Genomic DNA, 22,229 nt, shown 5'->3' with positions numbered 1-22,229 from the left:
ATATTTACTATTTTTTCCCTCCCCACATCAGGCTCCTCTCACCCTATTGACCTATTCACTCCTACACATATTGGACAAAGCCACAATGTCATCTGAGCTGAGATCTGGACAGAGGTGAGCTGTCATCTGCAGATGATTTAGATATATATTTTTTAATTGTATACCCTTCCATTATGTCCTGTCTTCCAGTCTATCAGGCAGTGGTATAGGTGCAGATGTACATATTACCATTTGTTCTTTTAAGACCTGAATCCTTTGATCTTCACCATGGATGACTACCCTTCTGGTAAATCCCTAAAATGACCCTGCAGGAGAGGCATTTTTACAAAAATTACATTTCCTCCCACCCCTAGCTGACTCCTCAAGGACTGGATTTACTAAGTGACCTTGTGTCTCCTACACCACAATCAAGATTCCATCTCTCTGCACCATGGAGTGGTTTAATATTTATAGTGGTACATTTATATTTGCTATAAAAATGTTTTCAATAGCTGTATATTTTTATAGACAGAAGTATTACAGATTGGTTTGACAAACATTATCACTGGTAAATTCAAGTTTAGTTTAGATATCAAGTCAGAATAGTTAGATCTGTTCATTTACTGGGTACGATTTAACACACGATGTGCATACTTTGGCTAGGAATACGAGTCTCATTATGAGGAGTGTAGGGTACGTACCTCATTCAGGGTCTTAAAAAGTTCATGTTCCTCAGTTCCACATTGAAAGGGTCTGCAACACATTCGGTGGGAATTTTTCAACTGATATCTTCTATGTGGTAAATAAAAATTAATTATATTAATTTATGAAAAAAATCTTATTTTATAAGTAAAACAAAAAACGTATATTATCCTATGACTTTTTTAATGGAGTTGGTAGTAAGCTGTTAGTTAGTATGGGTATCACATTTTGCCCATTTCTTCCACATAGCGAGTGCTAGTGTGTCCCTCATTTTGGAAATGGAAGGTTGACACCTATGTATTGCTCCTTTAACTTTGATGGCTCTGTTTTTCTTTGAGAAGGCATCAACTCCCAAACATTAAACTCAAGTGTTAGCTGAAACTTGAAAACGGTGGAACTTTGGATTACACATGCTAATAGATAATTTAGGGTCATTAGCCAGCCTTGTCTGTCATTAAATACAGGCGTAAATAATTGTATAACCATACATTTAGTCATTTCCAAAGTACACTTCAGCAGATATTTACGAGAACCTGTTTGGAACAAAGTGAATCAAGATTGTAGATTTGAAAAAAGCTGTGTCTGAATGCAGATATTTATGCAGATCGTTTATTAAGTTGTATTGAAGTTAATAGCGCATATGTTTAGTAAGCCTATGGATCAGCATTGGATAACCCCATATTCTTATTCTTTACCTGCTGCTGCTTAGAGCTAACTTGGATCTTTAGTCTCTAAGCATTATTAAGTGTAGACAGAGAAAGAAGGATCAAGTAATTTGCATATTTTTTTTTATCTAGACGTGAGCTGCCTGCAAACTACTAGCATATGTGTACAGATCGAGCCTGCCATCCCCAGATAGGTCTCCTAAACACATGGCCACTATCTGAAAAATAAAATAAATTAAAAACGTGTGTGTAATAGCAGCTGGGGTTTGTGTAGATGAAAATCAGACAACTTTTTAAGAAATTTTTGGACAGTGTTTGAGTTCTTGGTGTGCGCATGTGTGTTTGTCTGTACATCTGTCTCTCTCTCTGTCATTGCCTCTGTGTACATGTATACACACACACACACACACACACACACACACACACACACACACACACACACACACACACACACGTATAGGTTAGCAAATAAATTGCAAAAACAGGGAGTACACTGATTTCTGAGTAGATAATTACAATAAGTTATGCTACAGCACTCCCTGTCTTTGCAATTTTGTTTGCTAACCTGCTGCAAAATACTTTGCCAAGTATTTTGCATAAATTGTTAGCATTCACTAGAATGAAATGTTGAACCTCCCATTGTGAATCCATTATGAGTTAAATGTTATGCCCACTGATTTACAGGCATTCCAAAATTATTTCCTTTGGCAGCAGTGCTGTAGCATTGATGTCAGATTGGCAGTAAATGCAGTTTCGTCATTACCGGGTCATACACTTTGCTTCACTGCTTATGTTCAAAACTACAACTTTAAAACACACTCTAACAGGTGGTGCTTTATTATACAAGGAACTACAATCATGAAGGTGGATCAAAGAACACATATATGCCTGCATGGCCATAAAAATGTGTTCAAAGAGACTATAATTTGAAAACAGCCCAAAGGTAAACTTTATTCTCCACTGGCCAGATGCATTTTATTTGAATCTGGGTTTTAATACTGTTTTAATGAATGTGAGCTTCAATGGCAGAGAAGTTTAGTTCTTGTGCTAAGTCTATTTTCATTGTGGGACTGTTTTGTTTAGACAATGGCTATCGGTGTTTGTGCATTTTATTTTATTTTAATATCTGTAATCATTGCAGAAGTAAATAAAACAGCTGCTTACTTATTTAATGGTGAAGAAATACAAATAAACAAAGAAAGGTTTATCAGTTTGCCATAAGCTCAGATCAGAATAATTTATTTAAAATAAGTGACACAGCTTTGCCTTGTGTTGTGTATGAGTAGATCCAAGGATTTAAATTTTGCTTGTGACATAAACAGGCCATGTTGATGAGACACAAATGTGTCTCAGAGGGCCCCATGCACTGGAACAAGCTTCCCATAACTTTGACCAACAGGTGGGAAATTGGAAATCATCCCTGTTGCCACCTATCCGGTTTTTTTCTGGACTATCCACAAATCATTTACTCAAGTCTCTGATAGTCAGGAAAACACTGTACAAAGTCCAGTATTCTGTTTTACAAAAGGAAACAGACTGTCAGTGTTTGTTAAATTGGCTGATTTACTATGCTTTTTTAAAGAAAAGCATAGTAAATCAGCTGAAAGCAGGCATCCAGAACAGAAAGTGGGTGTTCCCATCATCTGATGTCACTGTGATGTCACAAAGGGGGTGGGGCATGTGTGGGAGAGGGGGTGGGGATGGGTGGAGTTATGGGTGATGCAAGGGGCATGACCTTAGTCCGGTTTTAGCCACAAAAAAATCTGGCAACCCTATCCACACCTTCATAGAATATTGAGGGAATGTACACACTTACGGGGAAGACTTAGCATGCTCTTGCATCTGTGAGTGCTACGTGGGCTGCTGGAAAGGGTGTTACAGGCAGTAAATGGAATATCCCTCATGGCTTACATGATTTTCACAACACTGATGGGGAATGAAAGGCCACTGTCAGGAGGGGGATGGGGCCTAGATGATGGGCTGGCAGGACAAAAAAAAGCATTAAAATAAAAGATAGTCTTCAAAAATGTATGACGCAAGTTTTTAAATGGTTGAGAAAATAAAGCAGTTTATTATTAAGATCTGCAATTTTACCAATGAGTAGACAAATTGGCATTAATAAAACTAACATTATGGGATTATGATTCATCACACACCCCAGCACTAATTGTCACTGTTATGCCCTAATTGACAAAGAAGGCCCTTACTTTCATACTTTTGAAGGAATTCTGAAGGTACACATTTCCAAGAAATGTTCTAAACTGTAAGAGTAGAAAACATCTAGTGTGAAAAGTACAGTTTTGTTAATGCAACAATATTCACATAGCTATCAAGGCACTGTCAATTACTCTCTTATTCCACAAACAAAATACTACACTACTCAACTCTTTATCAGAGACCTTGGAGTTTCAAAGCCATTAAATAAACTAAACTGTCAACAGAGCAACAAGTCTCATGATGCAGTTTGAGGTCCTCTCAAAGACCAATACAAGCCAGTCTCGAACAGCAGTGAGGTGCAAATGGTCTGCCAGAGGAGGGGGTGCTACCTGATGGCCAGCATCATCTTCTGGGCCTCACACTGTAGAGCATCCCTTAGCTAAACCAAAAGACCAAACGTTAGCGTCAGACAAAGAAGAGACGTGGCAAAGTTGGGGGGAGTAGGATGCAACTGCATGTTGTTCAATGTTAGAAAGCAAGCCAAAGTAAATGCTTCTGTGGACAGCATACTTCTCTCTAAACCATGAAATTGGAATTACAGCATAACAAAGAAAATACCTGGTTACTTATTGAAGATGGCCACAGTTTTTCTTGCTTGATGGCAGAGGTTGGAATGATCAAGGTAGGATCCTGAGGCCAAAACATGAGCATGCAGACATGTACACAGACAATCTCAAAAATTATTTAGTAACTCCAAATGCAACAAAACTGAAGGTACCCACATATGCCAAGCACGGGTCTCCTAAGTCAACACAGCTAGCCCTACAGAAAGCATAATTTTGAAGAAAAAAGAGTAAGCAAAAGTGGACATTCTGCAAAAAAAGGCAAAGCAAATAACAAGAAAATTAAAAAAAAAATGTCTGTCTGATAATATGGCCACACTCACAAACATTCTGCTGTATCTGTGGCCTCATCAAATGTGGCAAAGCCACATATACAGTTTGAAGCAGTGAAGCTTCAACAAAGGCAAACTGAGCACATCAGGTGGATGGCAGAGTCTGCTACATACAGGTAGGGACAGCAAAATGGGGTTGGGGAGTGGTATGATGTCATTTCAGACAGCCAAGCTATAAGGCAGTGCACACTATACACATGCAGCCCATACACAATAACAATAAAGTGACATTAAACATCAGTCAGAGAGTTCCACTAGTACTTCAGAAGACTGGCAATCAAAATGCAACATACTTACACATCGTCAGAGTTTTCCAAATCGGAGCCACTTCCTTCAGTCCGACAGGCACCTGCAAGAACAGCAGCATGATAATCAGTTAAAATCTGTTATGTAGTAGTGCTCAAAGTGAACAATGGAAAAGATATTTTAAAAGGAAAACTGCAAAAAAATGTTTCATGAAATCACAAGAAATGCATCATTCACACAAGGCTGTTGCCCTAGATTTACTTCACTTGACCTAAAACTCATTTGACTGACATCCATTTGACCAACACCCAATAGACCTAAATTTCATTTTACTGACATTTCATTTGACTGAATCCCATTTCACCGACAGCTTACAATGCTGAATCTCATAGGTTGGTACTAGGCTATCAGCCCTAGGGCCTATACAAGCCTAGCCATAACAATTCCCTGGCTATTTCTTCCCACACGATTTACTTCCCTGGACCCCTGTCTAGCAGGGCGATTGACGTGATCCCCGGGTAAATTTCCTTTCTTCCATCCAATCGTCAAGGTTCCTCTTGAAGAGGGCCAAAGAAGCACTCTGCTTGACATGTATAGGCAATCTATTCCAGAGTCTGGGGAGTCTCTGGGTCAGGAACCTATCCCTCCAGCATGTTTTATTTATTGTGATGACAAGGTTTAGATCCCTGGAGCGTGTGACTCTCAGGGATTGGGATTTCTTTAAGTGTAGCATGTCCAACAGCTCTGGGTTTGACATAACCTTGTATGTTAAGCAGAGATCGCCTCTGAGTAGACGATATGTGACAGAGTATAGCTGGAGTTTTTTAAGGCAGTCGGCGTAGGGCATCTGCTTTAGGCCTGTGATTCTTTTAGTGAGGTATTTCTGCGGCCTTTCCAGTTGTTGCAGATGTCTTGAGAGGTACATACCAAACGGGGCATTGTATTCTATAATGGGTCTAATGAGGGATGAGTACAGTGGGACAATTACCTCCTTTTTTCTGGATGAAAAGCCCTTAGTGATGAGGTGTGCCACATAGAAGGATTTCCTGACTGTTGTGGCGATGTGGTTATCAAAGGTGAGACCACTGTCCACCTGTGTCCCTAAGTCTCTTATCACACTTTCGGTGTTTAGTGTACTGCCACCTATATAGTAATTCACGGGTACATGTTTTTTCCCCAAAGGGGATAACTATACATTTCTTGGCATTGAGCTTGAACTCATGGCTCTGGCACCAAGCATCTGTTTCTGTAAGGCCCTTTTGTAGAGTATCCACATCATTTGGGGATACAATAATGGCTCCCAGTTTGCAGTCACTGTCTGCGAACTTTGTTAGTCAGAGTCCCTTAGTGTTGGCCTGTACTTCAGAAAAGTAGATGCCGAACAAGAGCGGTCCCAGGACTGAACCCTGAGGTACTCCACTTGTCACTTGTCTAGAGCTGGATTTGGAGTCAGCTACATTTACAGTGTGGGTTCTAGCAGTAAGCCAGTTAGCAACCCATTGGGTGACGTAGGGATTAATGCCCAGCTTAGTATGTTTATCAATGATTCCAGAGTGGGGGATGGTGTCAAAGTCCTTGGCAAGGTCTAGATAGGCTGTGTGGACCACCTTACCCTTTTGTCCATGGCTCTGGAGACTGATTCAAAGAAGTCAATCAGGTTTAGGAGACCGGATCGGCCCTTCACAAACCCAAACTGGGTGGGGTCCAGTGTTTAAAGGTTGCCAAAGTCTTTGTTTATAAGTTCCATGATAATACGCTCCATGGCCTTGCAGATAAGGGTCGTCAGACTGACGGGACGGTAGTTTCCGGGAACCAAGGTGGATCCCCCCCTTGTGGAGTGGGATAACTGTAGCTCTGCGCCACTCAGTGGGCACGAAACCTGAGGTGAGGCTATGATTAAACATGACACTTAGATGAGGTGCCAGTTCATATTGTAGTTCATGTAGTACACAGCCCGGGATGTCATGTGGTCTCATTCTTAGCTTTGGAGAGTGCGTTTTTTACCTGTGTAGCAGTTATTACCGGAATTTGGCAATCTTCCGGTACTGAGATGGGCCATTTATAGGGCGAGAGGGGGGTGAAGTTGGCATTGAATCGATCTGCCAGGATATTGGCAATATCCTTGGGATCAGTATATTTAATGCCATTCTGTTTTAGCTCAGAGCAGATCTGAGCATTGCCATTTAGATTCTTGACATAGTTATAGAATGCCTTGTGGTTGTCTTTGGAATCTTTGGCAATTTTATTTTCATAACTAGCTTTGGAGGATTTTATGAGGGACCTCAGTTTCTTACTGAGGCTGGTAAGGGAGTTTTTTGCATCCTGGGATTTTCCTATACTAACATACATACATTCAACATACTAAACCTTAAAACCATAGACAAGCACACTTAGAAAACCAATAACTAACCATTTCCAGAACTTAAAAACTACTTACTTACCCTCAACAGAAACAGGACAATGTACAACCAAACTAGGTGGGGTCTACCCCCCCCAATTATATATACTAATTCCACTACAGTGGGGAAAAGGCCATATACCTTTAACTTGCCTTACAGTACTATACACGCTGCTACTACTGCTGGGAAAGCATAAAACGTTTGCCAAATTACTTTAGATACTTCCCATAAAAAAGTTGAGAAAGACAAACCCACACTTAGAAACACTACAAAGAACAGTTGTGTACACTTACCATAAATGTAGATGTTAGAGTGTATTCACTGTTGCAGTCCTAACAATTGGGTTATCCGGCTCCCAGTAGCCCTCAGTTAGCTCAAATATGAGAGTCCTCAGTATATGACGTTGGATGTAAACCTGACGTCAGAACGTCAGGTATAAAGGGAGTCAGCCGACGCCATTTCCTCAGTTTTTCTTGCCTTAACTGTCAGGAGCCCCCAAAGGAAGGCTAGACCAGGAAGGAAACATCCTGGAAAAATACCATCCAAAAAATTTAAGACCTAGTGTCTGTGCATCAGGAAAAAAGGGGGAATGGAGGGTGGGAAACCAGGACTGCAACAATGAATACACTCGAACATCTACATTTATGGAAAGTGTACACATCTGTACTATGTTCTTCGTGTTTCACTGTTGCAGTCCTAACAATTCGGCTGATTCCCAAAGGCCAGGAAAAAATAAAGGGAGGAGGAATAACCACAGATTAAGGGTTGGTAAGGAGGCCCTGCAAAAAGTACAGCTGTGTACACTTACCATAAATGTAGATGTTCGAGTGTATTCACTGTTGCAGTCATCACATTTGGGTTATCTGCCTGCAGGTAACCCCTCAGCCGGCCTGAATACCAGAGTCTTGGATTCCTGCGTCAGATGCTCTCTCTTCTTCCATGACGTCAGGTCGCCAGGGGTATAAAACATGCAGCCGATGCCATTACATCAGGTTTTCTTGCCCCAGATGTCAGGTGCCCCCACAATGGGAAGCAATTATATGTTATGGTACTCCTCCAACAAAAAGCAAATACACCAGAAAGCTTAAATACATTAAACAAGAAGGAAAGGTTGATCCAAGAGAAGTCAGGGGGCTGGAGGGAGGGTAACCAGGACTGCAACAGTGAATACACTCAAAACATCTACATTTATGGTAAGTGTACACAACTGTACTATGTTCTTCATGTTTCACTGTCGCAGTCATTACATTTGGGTTGATTCCCAAAGCTGAGGAAGTTACAGAGCATTAGGGCCAGCTATTAAGCCCTGCAAGACTGCAGTGGCAAAACCAGCTCTGGATTTAGAAAAAATAGGCATGTGGTAATCCTTGGTGAAGGTATGTACAGAGCTCCAGGTAGCAGTTTCTAGGATGTCCCTGGTGGGGACACCTCTGAAAAAGGCTGTAGAGGTAGATGCAGCCCTGGTGGAATGTGATCTTATCCCCTGTGGGGTAGGCTTTCCGTGGGTTTTCCATGGTGCTTATAGCAGAAATTAATGCAATGGGCTATCCACTTAGAAATGTTTTGCTTTGAAATGGCCTTCCCCTCTGCCCTTGCAGCAAAACCAACTAGCAGCTGTTTAGACTTTGAGAGGCTTAGTCCTGTCCAAATAAAATCTAAGCTGTCTGTGCATGTCCAAAGAGTGCAGTATTCGTTCTTCTTTGTTTTGTGGATTTGGGAAAAAGGTAGGCAAATGAATGGACTGATTAAGGGCCACACTAGACACCACCTTGGGCATAAAAGAAGGAATGGTCTTGAGGGAAACCCTGTCTGCATGGAAGATAATGAAGGGCTCCACTGCCATGACGGCCTGTAATTCAGACACTCTTCTTGCTGAAGTGATGGCTAGAAGGAAGGCTGTTTTCCAAGAAAGGAATTTCAACTCTGCAGTTGCAGCTGGCTCAAAAGGAGGGAGAGCTTTTCCAATATAAAGTTAAGGTCCCAGGCTGGAGTAGAGACTCTCCTGGGGGGGGGGGTCTTAAATTTTAGGCCCCTCTGAGGAACTGCTTTAGCAGGGGGTAAGAGAAGAGGAGTGGTTCAGTATTATAATGTGCTGAAATGGGAGAGGCATGAATTTTAATAGACGAGAAGGATAGGCCCTTGTGGAGCATTTCTGTTAAGTACTGAAGAATATGAAGTAAGCTGGGCACTGTTGTGCCCATCCCCTGAGTCTAGCTCCAGGAACAGTATCTTTTCCACTTTTCAGCATAGAATTTTCTAGTACTAGGCCTCCTTGCCTCCAGAAAGACATCTAGCACCTGCATACTGAGGGATGCTATTGGAGAGCTCAAGGAATTAGCCAGGCTGCAAAGTTCAGGGTTTGAAGCTGAGGGTGCAGAATCTGGCCCACCTGCTGGGACAGCAGAGAAGGGGTCTGAGGCAGGTGCCATGGTTCCAGCAGTGTCATACTGCGCAAGAGGGGGTACCAGTGCTTGCATGGCCAGTCTGGTGCAATCAGTATAGTCCTTGGTTTGTCCGGTTTGATCTTTAGCAAAACCTTCGAGAGGAGAGGCAGAGGGGGAAAGGCATAAACTGAGAGGCTTTCCCAGGTAAAGGACAGGGCAGCCACTTTGTGGGAAGTCCTTGTGCAGAATTTGTCCAATTGGTAGTTTTGATGGTAGGCAAACAGGTCCATCCCTGGGGTTCCCCATTTGTTCCTCATGAGGTTGAATATCTTTAGTTCCAGTTAACATTCATATGGGTCCATGAGATTTCTGCTTAGGTTGTCTGCCAGTGAATTTAGCTTGCCTGGCAGGAATTGAGCTTGTAGGTGCACTTGGTAGCTCAAGGCTGTGTTCCACAGAGCCATGGCTAGTCTGCACAGAGGGTACGAGTGGGTCCCCCCCTGCTTGTTTATGTACCACATAACTGTGGTGTTGTCTGTCTTTACCAATAATTGTTCTGGAGGAATGTGGTCCTTAAAGGCTGTCAGGGAATTCTGTACAGCTAACATTTCTTTGTGGTTGATATGCAAGTGCATCTGTCTCGGGTTCCATTTACCCTGAATGCACTGTCTTGCCAAGTGAGCCCCCCATGCATAGTCTGATGCGTCTGTTAAGATTTTGGGCGTCAGGGGGTAGAGTGAAAGTGAGCCCTTTGTTGTGGTAGCAGGCCTCTGCCCACAAAAGTAACTCTGTCTTTATACAAGGAATGATAGGAATAATTGATTCCAGGTCCTGAGAATGTTGACACCATAGGCTTTTTAGATACCATTGCAGTTTCCTCATATGCAGTCTTGCATGTGGAATGAGTAGAATGCAAGAGGCCATGAACTCCAGGGCTTGCAGAATTTTCCTTGCAGATAGCTGGGTCTTTTGGCCAGTTGTTTGAAGTAGGTTGTTAAATAAACGTGTTTCTCTGGAGTGAGGAAAGCCATCTGGGAAGTTGTGTTCCCAGGAATACAATTTGTTGGCAGGGTGCTAGGTGAGACTTCTTTTCATTTATGGTGTACCCCAGTGAGTTTAGAAGTTTCTTTACAAATGCCAGATGCTTTAATAGCAATTCCTGGTTTTCTGCCTGAATCAGACAATTGTCCAAGTATTGGTATATTTGAATATTTCTCTGCCTGCAAAATGCAATGGCTGGAACTAGGCACTTTGTGAATACCCTGGGTGCAGTAGACAAGCCAAAGGGAAGTGCAGAGAACTGAAAGTGCATGGAGCCTGCCCTGAAGCATAGGTATTTCCTGCAAGATTCCTTTATTGGAATGTGCAGGTAAGCTTTCTTTAAGTCTAAGGTTGCCAACCAGGAATCTTTGCCTATCACAGAAAGCAGCTGTTGAAGTGTTAGCATCTTAAATTTTGGGATTACCAAAAAAGTGTTTAGAATAGAGAGGTCCAGGATAGGACGCCAAGAGTTGTCTTTTCTGGGTACCAGGAAAAGTCTTGAAAAAAACCTTGTCCCCCTTTCTTCTGCTGGGACAGGTTGATTAGCCCTGATACTTAGAAGAGAGCACCTGCTGTTGAGCCTATGCCCACTGATTTGGGGATAGGTCTGGCCAACCATTTGGGGGCTGGTAGGGTGTGGAAGTGGAATCTGTATCATTGGAAAACTATATTCAAAACCCATTTGTCCTGGGTAATGAGTTCCCAGTTCTTTGCATGCAGGGCAAGCTTTCCTCCTAAGGGGGCAGGTAGTTGACCAGGGCTTGGAAGGGTTAAGGTAAAGTCATTGTGCCATTTTCCGTGGTGGTGGGGGGTCTTACTACTACCTGCTTTGGAAGTGGGAGGCCCTCCCACTACTTAGGCCTGTGCACAGCCTGAGACTGTAACCTAGGTAGTCTGTTGTTCCTGGGTTTGGACCGAGAAGGCCTGGAAGACACTGGAAAGGACCAATTCTTTGAAGGCCAATGCCTACTAAATCTGGGAGGCTGTACTTGCAGGAAATCTTTAACAGTTTGCATAGATTTAGCTTTTTCCTCCACCTTTTTGAGGACTTCTTCTGCTTTGTTGCCAAGCAGGTGGTCTTGGTTTAAGGGAGCATCCAGTAATTTAGCTTTAACATGATCTGGCAAGTTTTGCTCCTTAAGTCATTCATGCCTTCTAAGTACAGACCCAGTGACAGCAGCCCTGCAAGATGCTGCTAAAGAGTCAAAACCACATTGCAAAGTATGTTTACCAACTTATTCTGCAGAGTGCATTAAATCCTGTAACTTGTGTTCAGCAGAGTCAGGAATCAACATCATTTTCTGTTTAAGCAGCCCCATAATATGCTGCTGTTACTTTAACATATGAAGCTAACAATTTAAAGCCCTAATGGCCAAAGTAGCAGAAGTATATACCTTCTTACCCCATATGTCCAAGGCTCAAGAATCTCTATCAGAAGGGGTAGAGTTTTTCGCAGCAGTAGCCTTAATGCCCTTTGGTCCTTGGGAAATGGTCTCTGGATCTGCAGTAGGATTCTTGAAGAGGAACTTGCGAGAGTCAGGTACTCTGTAATGCTGGTCAGGTTTTCTGGGAGCTGGAGGGTAAAGTGTCTGGGGAAATGCTACATTCCAAGAAAGCATCATCTACAATGTCCAGAACAGGAGGAATAGCTAATGGCCTATGTTGAGGAAGAAGTAGGAATTCCCTAAGCCTCTTTTTGGAGTCAGAGTAATCCTGGCTTTCCCAGTGGAAATGCTCCCTAAGAGTGTGCAAGGTTTCACCAAAAGAAAAATCTTCTGGAGGGGAAGCAGAGGGAATGGAATCCTTTGCATCAGAATCCTCATAGGTAGAAAGGGGCAAATCCTGGTAATCAGAAGAAACAGAAATACCAGATTCCTGACCAGAAGAATCAGAAGGAAAATCAGTTCTAGGTCTCTTAGAGGGGGAAGGCTGGCTTCCCCTAATTAAAGTAATAAGGTCTTCAGCCATTCTAAGCATTTGTTTTTTTAGGTATATGGGTCTGAGCATGCGGTTTGGACGTCGATTTTCTAGGCATGGGTCGAGTTTTAGGCCTGGATGAAGAAGATGGCATTGGTTTAAAATGCAAGTCTGTAGGCCTGAATACACCCTCAGAAGCTGGTGCCTGCACAGCGGCTCCGGACCCATCCAAGTAGAGACATCTGCAGGTTCCATAGTCGAAGAAGCATCTCGCGGCATACTGGACTCCGAATGGGTCTCAGTAGAGGCCTGCGAATCTGAAGTAGCAGGTATCAGGGGCTGCGAAAGTGCCTCACTGAATACCGGTGGACTGGCAACTAGCTTAACGGAAGAGTCATCGGCAGTTTTGGACCTATGCAGTCTGTCTCTGTCTTTATCCTTGCATTTTTTTTTTGGAATATCGGTAGTCGGATGGCTTACCAAAGCCATTTATGGATGGTTAAGCAAAGTACCAAAATAATTTGCTGCAAATATAGACCGACGACGAATAGTTCAGGGGTTGAACAAGGCACAAAACAGCGAGGGATGTCGTGGTCTGGGCTTAGGCAAGGAATGCAGTACGAATGAAAATCTTTGAGGTATTTGTTTTCCACAGGTAATACAATTGTTGACTTTTACTGACATCTGTTAAGAGCAAGAAAAAGGATCCCCAACGGCGTACTTAGCTTTTTTGAAGACTTCGGTTCTGAAACTCGAAAACGAAAATTTCAGGAGTCGGCCGACCGGCACTTGCGAACTGCTTCTGCTTCGGGCATCGTGTGGCAAGAAAGACTGATGTAATGGTGTCGGCTGCATGTTTTATACCCCTGGCGACCTGACGTCATAGAAGACGACGGGGTGGCACAGTGGTTAACGTTGTCGCCTCACAGCAAGACGTTCTCCGGTTCGATTCTCGGCTGGGGTGCCTTCTGTGTGGAGTTTGCATGTTCTCCCTGTGTTCGCGTGGGTTTCCTCCGGGTACTCCGGTTTCCTCCCACATTCCAAAGACATGCATCTGGAGCGTTTCTCCCCGGGCCTCCGCTGAAAACAGGCTCTGTGGAACCTAGTCGGACATTCCCGGTCAACAAATGTTAAATAAAAATAAAAAAAATTAAAAAAAAAAAGAAGAGACAGCATCCGATGCACGAATCCAAGACTCTGGTATTCAGGCCGGCTGAGGGCTACCTGCAGGCAGATAACCCAAATGTGATGACTGCAACAGTGAAACACGAAGAACATCAGCGGTAGCAAAACCAGCCCTGGATTTAGAAAACAAAGGTAGATTGTAATGCTTTGTGAAAGTATGGACAGAAGACCAAGTAGCTGCTTCAAGAATATCCTTAGTAGGCACACCTCTCAAAAAAGCTGTAGAGGTAGAGGCTGCTCTAGTAGAATGGGTCCTAATAGTATGAGGAGGAACCTTTCCACGATGTAGGTAACAAAAATGAATACAATGAGCAACCCATTTGGAAATGGTTTGCTTAGAAATAGCTTTACCTTGAGACCCAGGAGCAAAACTAATCAACAACTGATCAGACTTCTGAAAGGGTTTAGTCCTGTGTAAATAAAATCTCGGCTGTCTATGAACATCAAGAGAATGCAGAATCCTCTCCCCCTTATTCTGGGGATTATTGAAGAAGGTAGGCAGGTGAATAGCCTGGTTAAGAGTCAAACTAAAAACCACCTTGGGCATAAAGGAGGGATTACTTCTCAGAGAAACCAGATCTGTATGAAAAATAATGAAAGGTTCCACTGCCATTAAGGCTTGCAGCTCAGAAACCCTTCTGGCTGAAGTAATAGCCAAGAAAAAAACAGTCTTCCAGGAGAGAAACTTTAAATCTGCAGAGGCAGCTGGTTCAAAAGGAGGCTGAGTAAGTTTCTCCAGGACAAAATTAAGATCCCAAGTAGGAGCTCTTCTGGGAGGTCTAAGATTGCAAGCCCCCCTGAGGAACTGCTTCATCAAGGGGTGAGAAAAAATGGGTTGTTCAAAAGAACAATGAGCAGAAATTGCGGAAGCATGAATCTTGACTGAAGAAAAAGAAAGTCCACCATTAAGCAAGCCTGCTAGATAATCAAGAATGAGGGGAAAAGAGGGATGAGAAGAGTCTTCCCCTTTAGCCTGCATCCAAGAGCAAAATCTTTTCCATTTATCTGCATAAGACTTACTAGTGCTAGGCCTCCTGGCCTCATGAAGACCTTCAACCACCTGTTTGGAAAGGTTTAAGTTAAGTTATTAGCCAGGCTGTTAAATGCATAGTTTGTAAATGAGGATGAAGAAACTTTCCCCCCTCCTGAATGAAAAGATCTGGTATCAGGGGAAGATGCCAAAGATGAGCCTGGGAAAAGCTGCGAAGAAGTGAATACCAATGTTGCCTGGGCCAGTCTGGTGCTATGAGAATAGCCTTTGGTTTTTCGTCCCTTATCTTTAGCAGCACTCTGTGAAGAAGAGGCAGAGGAGGGAAGGCATAAATCGAGAGTTGTGTCCACTCTCCAAGCTTTGCTGTGATACTCCCTGGTGAAGAAGGTTGGAAGGAGATGATTGGCTGGAGAGGAGAAAAGATCCACTTGTGGAGTACCCCAATGATGAATGAGGAGATGGAAGATGATCTTACTGAGTTGCCACTCGTGAGGATCCAGAACTAGTCTGCTCAAATGGTCTGCCAAGGAGTTTAGCCTCCCTGGAAGAAACTGGGCTATTAGATGTATGTCCATGGAAGCTGCTATGGACCATAGTCTCATGCTTTGTCTGCACAGGGGGTAAGAGTGAGTTCCCCCTGCTTGTTGATATACCACATGACTGTGGTACTGTCTGTTCTGATCAAGAGAGTCCCAGGGTAGAGTTGGTCCTTGAAAGCCAGCAATGCCTGCTGCACTGCCAACAATTCCTTCAAGTTTATGTGCAGATGGAGCTGTTGAGTGTTCCAAGTCCCCTGTATGCACCTGCCCTCCAGATGTGCTCCCCATGCATAATCTGAGGTGCCTGTGGTGAGAGTCTGTCTGGCAGGAGGTGGGTGAAAAGGCAGCCCCTTGTTCTGGGAACAGGCTGCTGCCCACCAGAGAAACTCCAGTTGCAGACAGGGAATCAGAGGCAGAATCAAGTCTAAGTCCTGCGTGTGTAGACACCAAAGGTTCTTCAGGTACCATTGAAATGTCCTCATACTCAACCTTGCATATGGGATCATCAGAATACATGAAGCCATGAACCCCAGAGCTTGCAGGAATTGCCTTGCAGAGAGCTGGGTCATGCTTGCCAAGTTCTTAAAGTAAGTCACAAGATCCTCTTGTTTCTCTTGAGGGAGGGATACCATCTGGGTGGCTGTATTCAGACTCTCTCCCAAGAAAACAAACAATCTCCCTTGTAGGAACCAATTTTGACTTTTTTTCATTGACAGTGTAAACCCAAAGAGGTGAGAATGTTTTTCACGAAGTCCAAATCCTTTTGTAGTTGTTCTGGGGAATTTGCTTGAATGAGACAGTCGTCCAGGTAGGGATAAATTTGAATGTTTCTCTGCCTGCAAAAAGCAATGACTGGTGACAGGCACTTCGTGAAAACTCTGCGAGCAGTAGATAAGCCAAAGGGCAGTGCAGAGAATTGTAAGTGTTGTTTTCCAGCCCTGAAACGAAGGAACTGCCTGCAACTTTCCCTTATTGGGATGTGCAAATAAGCTTCTTTGAGATCCAAGGTTACCAGCCATGAATTCTTGCCCAGCTTCGGCAGTAACTGCTGAAGAGTAAGCATCTTGAATTTGGGAATCACCAGAAAAGTGTTTAGAATAGACAAATCCAGAACAGGGCACCAGGTTCCCCCTTTTTTGGGCACCAGAAAAAGCCTTGAATAAAAACCTAGGCCTGCCTGATTTGCAGGAACTGGCTCTATAGCTCTCAGAGTCAGTAGAGAAGAAATTTGGTTTCCTACCTCTGCCCTGTGAGTTTTGGGTATGTCTGGGTACCCTTGTAGAACAGGGATGGTGTGAAAGTAAAGCTTGTAACCTTGGTTTACTATATTGAGCACCCATTTGTCGTCTGTGATGGTAGGCCATACCTCTGTGAACCTGGCTAACCTTCCCCCCAGAGGAAACCCTGGGTCCGTAGAGGTAGGCACAAGAAGGCCAGAGTCATTGAGAATGCTAGCTTTGGGAAGCCGGCTTAGAACTCCCCGATTTGGAAGAAGAAGGATGCCATTGTTTAGCCTTTTAGGTTCATAGGATCATACTAGGCTATCTGCCCTCTGGCATTTATAAGCCTAGCCAGAATGCGTTTGGCTTTCGCCACCCATTTTAAATTTATTTTGCTATGCCCTTTTTCGAGGTTAGTATACTGTGCCTCTGTCTAACAGTGACACAGAAGTGATACCCGGCGTAAACCTACGATCTTCCCATCCACTCATCAAGATTCCTCTTGAAGAGAGTCAATGAGGGACTCTGCCTAACCTGGACTGGGATTTTATTCTAGAGTGAAGGGAGCCTCTGGGTTATGAATCTGTCCCTCCAGCATGTCCTATTTATTTCAGTGCTGAGGTTCAAGTCTGTCGAGTGTGTAGCTCGATGGGATTTGGATTTTCTGAGGTGCAGCATGTCCATTAATTCCAGGTTGGACATGGCTTTATACGTCAGGCACAGATCGCCTCTGAACAGGCGGTATGCCACTGAGTAGAGCTGGAGTTTCTTTAACCAGGCAGCATATGGCATCTGTTTGAGCCCTTTGATCCTCTTGGTGAGGTACTTTTGGGGTCTTTCCAGTTGCTGCAGGTGTCTGGTAAGGTACATCCCAAAAGGAGCATTGTACTCAATTATGGGCCTGATGAGGGATGAGTAAAGAGGCACGATGACGTCCCCTGATCTAGATGTGAATCCCTTCATGATTAGGTGGGCTATATAAAATGTTTTTCTAACCACTTTGGCCATGTGGTTGTCAAATGAGAGATTGCCATCAGCTTGGGTCCCCAGGTCCCTAATTACTTCTTCTGTACTTAATGGATTGCCACCTATGTGGTAATTTGTGGGCACTTTGTTTTTGCCAAAGGGGATGACTATACACTTTTTGGCATTTAGCTTGAGGCCATGGCTCTGGCACCAGTTGTCTGTTTCTATGAGGCCCTTTTGAAGGATGCTTGTGTCGGCTGGAGAGTCGATTATGACGCCCAGTCTGCAGTCATCTGCAAACTTTGTCAGCCACAGTCCTTCCGTGTTGGCCTGTACCTCCGAGAAATATATACCGAACAAGAGGTATTTTGGGGCAGAAGCCTGCCCTCTGGAAGATTGGAAACCCCTAGGCCTAGAATGACCTTGCTTGCTGGGATCAGGAAAAGACCAATTCTTGGAAGGGTAATGCCTACTAAACTGAGGAGCCTGAACCTGAAGGAAGTCCTTAACAGCTTGCATAGATTTCACCTTATCCTCCAACTTCTTCAGTACCTCTTCAGCCTTGCTGCCAAAAAGGGTGTCTTTGTGCAAAGGCACATCCAGCAATTTAGATTTAACTGGTTCAGAAAGAGGCTGTTCCTTAAAGCCAAGCATGCCTTCTAATAACAGAACCAGTGGCTGCTGCTCTGCAGGAATCCTCCAAGGTGTCAAAACCACAATGTAGGGAATGCTTAATGACAAGAGTGGCAGAATTTAGTAAATCCTGTAAGTCTTTGTTCTCCGACAGGGTGGGAACATGCCCAAGTTTAGCCTTAACAGCCTCCAATGTATGTCACTGAAACTTAAGCATGTGAAAAAGACAATTCACAGATGTAATGGCAAGAGATGCAGAGGTTCAGACTTTTTTACCACACCTGCCCAAGGCCCTTGATTCCTTATCCGAAGGTACAGGGTTTTTTAGCAATAATAGCTTTAATACTCATCCAGGCTCATCCAGACTCTGCTACACTTTGCTGTGAAGGAAAGGTTAGTTTGCTGTTATTTTTTGTATTTCTGTATTGCCTTTCTATATTTTGAATACTGTAGTTTGTTTTATTTATCTTGTGTTTTGCTTGCATTCTGTTCTAACAGCATATTAAAACTTCAAAAGAGACCACAGCTCTCTCTGTTCTGAGTCGGGCAGAATTTTTTCCCTCCCTCCCACCCATTTAAGTTGTCTTGTTAAATACCACTGTCTTTCTAGTTGCCCGCCTCTTATGTTAATCTGACCATATATCTCATTTCTCTCTACTTTCACTGGCTTATGTGAGTAATCACAAAACCATCACTTTTGAAATCCCACCACTTCAATTATTTAAATTTATTGGCCATCCTACAGTATTTCATAGCACCAAAATACAAAAGTAACCACCCCTTTCAGTCCATCTTACTGTTTTAAAAATAGTAACTCTCCACTAAACTTTAACTTTTTTAACAGGTAAAACTCAAGTTACCTACTTTCATATCTAACTTCTCTAGTGCACACTGCAGAGTGCATTCTTTTCAATCTTACCTTTAAGCATCCCTGTTACTAGCACTTTCTCTAATACCTAAAAAGATCGTCTCTACTTGACTCCAAGTAGACTTTTCTCTATCTGTTAAACCTAGCACTTGCTCCTACAGTACTTATTACCTTGATACGGCACTCTTATAGATAGCACCCCAAAAGGCAAACCCCATTTCTCGGTCACCCACGTCCCCGAATCTCTTTTAAAGTTTTTGTCTAGTCCTTCTAGCATGTCGAGGTATCAGTTGCTTGTGTCCTCTCCTGCTCAGCTGGTGAACCTGGGAATATTGAGGCAATGTTACAATTGCCTCATGTACACAGACAACCCTCTCCTCCTCCCACAAAACACAAATACATGCGAGAGATGCAACTATACGGCCAAACTGGAGGCTGAGCTCTCTCAACATAGGACTGGCAAGACCAGTCAGGAGGAGAAGGTTACCACACACACTATAGACCCAGTCTCACATAGTACCATCACAACCTCAAATCATACACATAAACACACAAAGACATACTCGGCGGCTCTGATCAAAAATCTACCAAAACAGCAGAGGCCACCAAAGCAGACACCCAAACAACCACCACCTCAGAACACAACACCTGCAACACATAGACCTCACAGTCAGAGTGTCAAACAGTCACAGCCCTTAAGGCCAAACACAATGCCAGACACACTAGTCATTGGTGACTCCATAGTCAGACACACTGGCGTCCGCTCACCAGACTGAGTAAGGAGAAGGTCACAGTAAGCTGCCTGTCGGGCGCTAGAATCCGCCACATAACGCAAGCACTCAGGTTTCTCAACAGCAGGTACAAATACGACTCAGTCATTGTCCACGCTGGTGTAAGCGACCTGAGACGTACCTCCTTGGACTACATGAAAAGAGACATTGAGGAGCTCTCTGATTATGTAGCCCAGGCAGGTATGACCCTGACCTTGAGCAGTATCCTACCTTCACCAAGAATGATGCCACAATACAGAGATAAGATGATCAGCTTTAACAATTGGCTTAAACTCTGGTGTCATTCAAAGGGGATCCAATGTCTGTCTGCCTGGGATGACATGCTGGACAAGCCACGCTGCTTCGCAAGGGACGGCTTGCACCTGTCACCCTGGGATTCCGGATATTGGCAAAGGCTCTTGCCACCCCATAGTGCCTTTTTAGGCAAGGCTCAAATTCTAAACCTACCACCCTAGAACACAAAAAAGGAAAAAAACTAAGGGTAATGCTGCTCAATGCCAGAAGTCTAAATCTCAAAATGCACACACTCGAGGCCCTTCTCAGTATGGAGAACATCGATGTCTGTGCAGTGACAGAAACCTGGTTCAAGGCTCCTGAGAGCACCCCAGCACTATCAGGTTTTACCTCTTATCATGCGTTCCGGCCCAAAATCCGGACAATACCAAGAAAGGAGGGGGGGTATCCATATTCATCAAAGACACCCACACCTCAAGACTGGTGGCAACGCACGATGCATCGGAGACCATCCAGGTGCAATTAACCATAGGCAAGACTGCTCTACAAATTGTAGCATGTTACAGGCCACCCTCACAAACTCAGGAACCTCACATGGCCTTCCTGAAAACACTAGAGGATAAATGTATCACCAAACACTATCATACTAGGTGACTTCAATTACCCTAATATAGACTGGGAACACTACTCAAGCCCAAACACCCTAGCCCAAAAGTTCCTGGAATTCATAAACTCAAATGCCATGGAACAACTAGTCACCATCCCACAAGAGGAGAAAACATACTTGATCTCATCATCACGAACATGGGAGCACAATGTTCAACACCGGAAGTATACCCCTCACTGGTGAGATCAGATCACAAACTAATCTCGCTGGAGGTCCTCATCCCACCCCACCTGAAATAAGAAAGACCACAGTAGAGAACTTCTCGAAAGCCGACTTCACACTTCTAAAGACTAGTGTGGTCTCCTTTAAGGCCCCGAGCCGCAGAAAACAGTACTCAAGCCGCTGAATCATTTACAAATGCCTTCTACCAGCACCTGCAGGACTGCATGGATAAGGCAATCCCAAGCAAAACAAAGACTCTTTGTACCAAAGGCAAGCGTCCAGTCTGGTGGACCCCAGCCATAAACAAACTCTACAACAAAAGGAGGAAGCTACTACAAGATAGAGCAAAATCCTTAAAAGGTAAGACACCCTTGATCACTATAAGTAAAAACTAAGAGCTCTCATAAAATCATCCAAAGCAAATTTTGAGAGAAAAATAGCTAAAGACTCAAAAGACAATCATAAGGCCTTCTTTAGCTATGTTAGAAACCTGGGAAGAAACTCCCAGATATGCTCAGAACTAGTTCAAAATGATGTGAAGATTACTGATCCTACAGACATTGCCAACATACTGGCTGACAGGTTCAGTGCAAACTTCTCCCCTCCCCAAAAGGAGAGATATCTATACCAAGCGATTGCAGCCCCCAAACATCTCCAACGCCCAAGTGAGAACTGCTCTCTCCAAAGCAAAAACACAGCATCCATGGGACCTGATGGTGTCCCCGGCTGTGTGCTCCACGAACTCAACGAGGAATTAAACCCACAGCTAGGACAGCTGTTTAATCATAGTCTTACCTCTGGATACGTACCCAGGAGTGGCGCACTGCAACTGTGGTCCCACTTCACAAAGGCGGTGCCTCCACCGACCCTGGAAATTACCGGCCCATTAGCTTGACAAGCCTTATCTGCAAAGCCATGGAGAGGATCATAATGGACCTCATAAATAAAGACATAGGGAATTTGCAGACTTTGGATCCATCCCAGTTTGGCTTTGTCAAAGGCAGATCATGCCTTCTAAACTTGGTTGACTTTTTGAAACAGTCACCAAAGCCATTGATGAGGAAAGGCAGTCCATACAGCCTACCTCGATCTGGCGAAGGCCTTGATACAATACCCCACTCGGGTATCATTGAAAAACTCATCAGCTTAAATGTTAACCCATACATCACAAGATGGGTTGCAAACTGGCTGAGTGACAGAACCCACAGGGTCAGAGTTGCTGGCGCCATGTCAGACTCAAAGCCTGTCACAAGTGGTGTACCACAGGGCTCAGTCCTGGGCCCACTCTTGTTTGGCATCTACTTTTCTGAAGTACAAGCAAACACAGGAGGGTTATGGCTGACAAAGTTTGCAGATGACTGCAAACTGGCGCCATAGTAGAAAACACATCTGACACAGATATCCTTCAGAAGGGTCTCACAGAAGCGGATAACTGGTGCCAGAGCCATGGCCTAAAGTTAAATGCCAAAAATGCATAGTCATACCCTTCGAAAAACAAGGTTACCCCTAGCTACCAAATAGGTGGCAA

The 22,229-nt window shown here is 43.8% G+C and overlaps 1 protein-coding gene across 1 annotated transcript in view; it reads right to left on the bottom strand.

Annotated features, from left to right (window-relative positions):
• FDX2 (ferredoxin 2) overlaps positions 1-22,229 on the bottom strand; it is a 367,672-nt gene that overhangs the window by 250,393 nt on the left and 95,050 nt on the right. Inside the window, exon 2 of the mRNA XM_044084580.1 lies at positions 4,756-4,807. Coding sequence (XP_043940515.1) covers positions 4,756-4,807 — 52 coding nt within the window. The remainder of the gene's footprint in view (positions 1-4,755; positions 4,808-22,229) is intronic.

This window comes from Protopterus annectens, chromosome 9.part0 (assembly GCF_019279795.1).
Source record: "Protopterus annectens isolate FY-2018-M chromosome 9.part0, PAN1.0, whole genome shotgun sequence".
Lineage (NCBI taxonomy): Eukaryota > Metazoa > Chordata > Ceratodontiformes > Protopteridae > Protopterus > Protopterus annectens.
The sequence above is the reverse complement of the archived record's forward strand: the minus strand, read 5'-3'. Positions and strand labels throughout refer to the sequence as shown.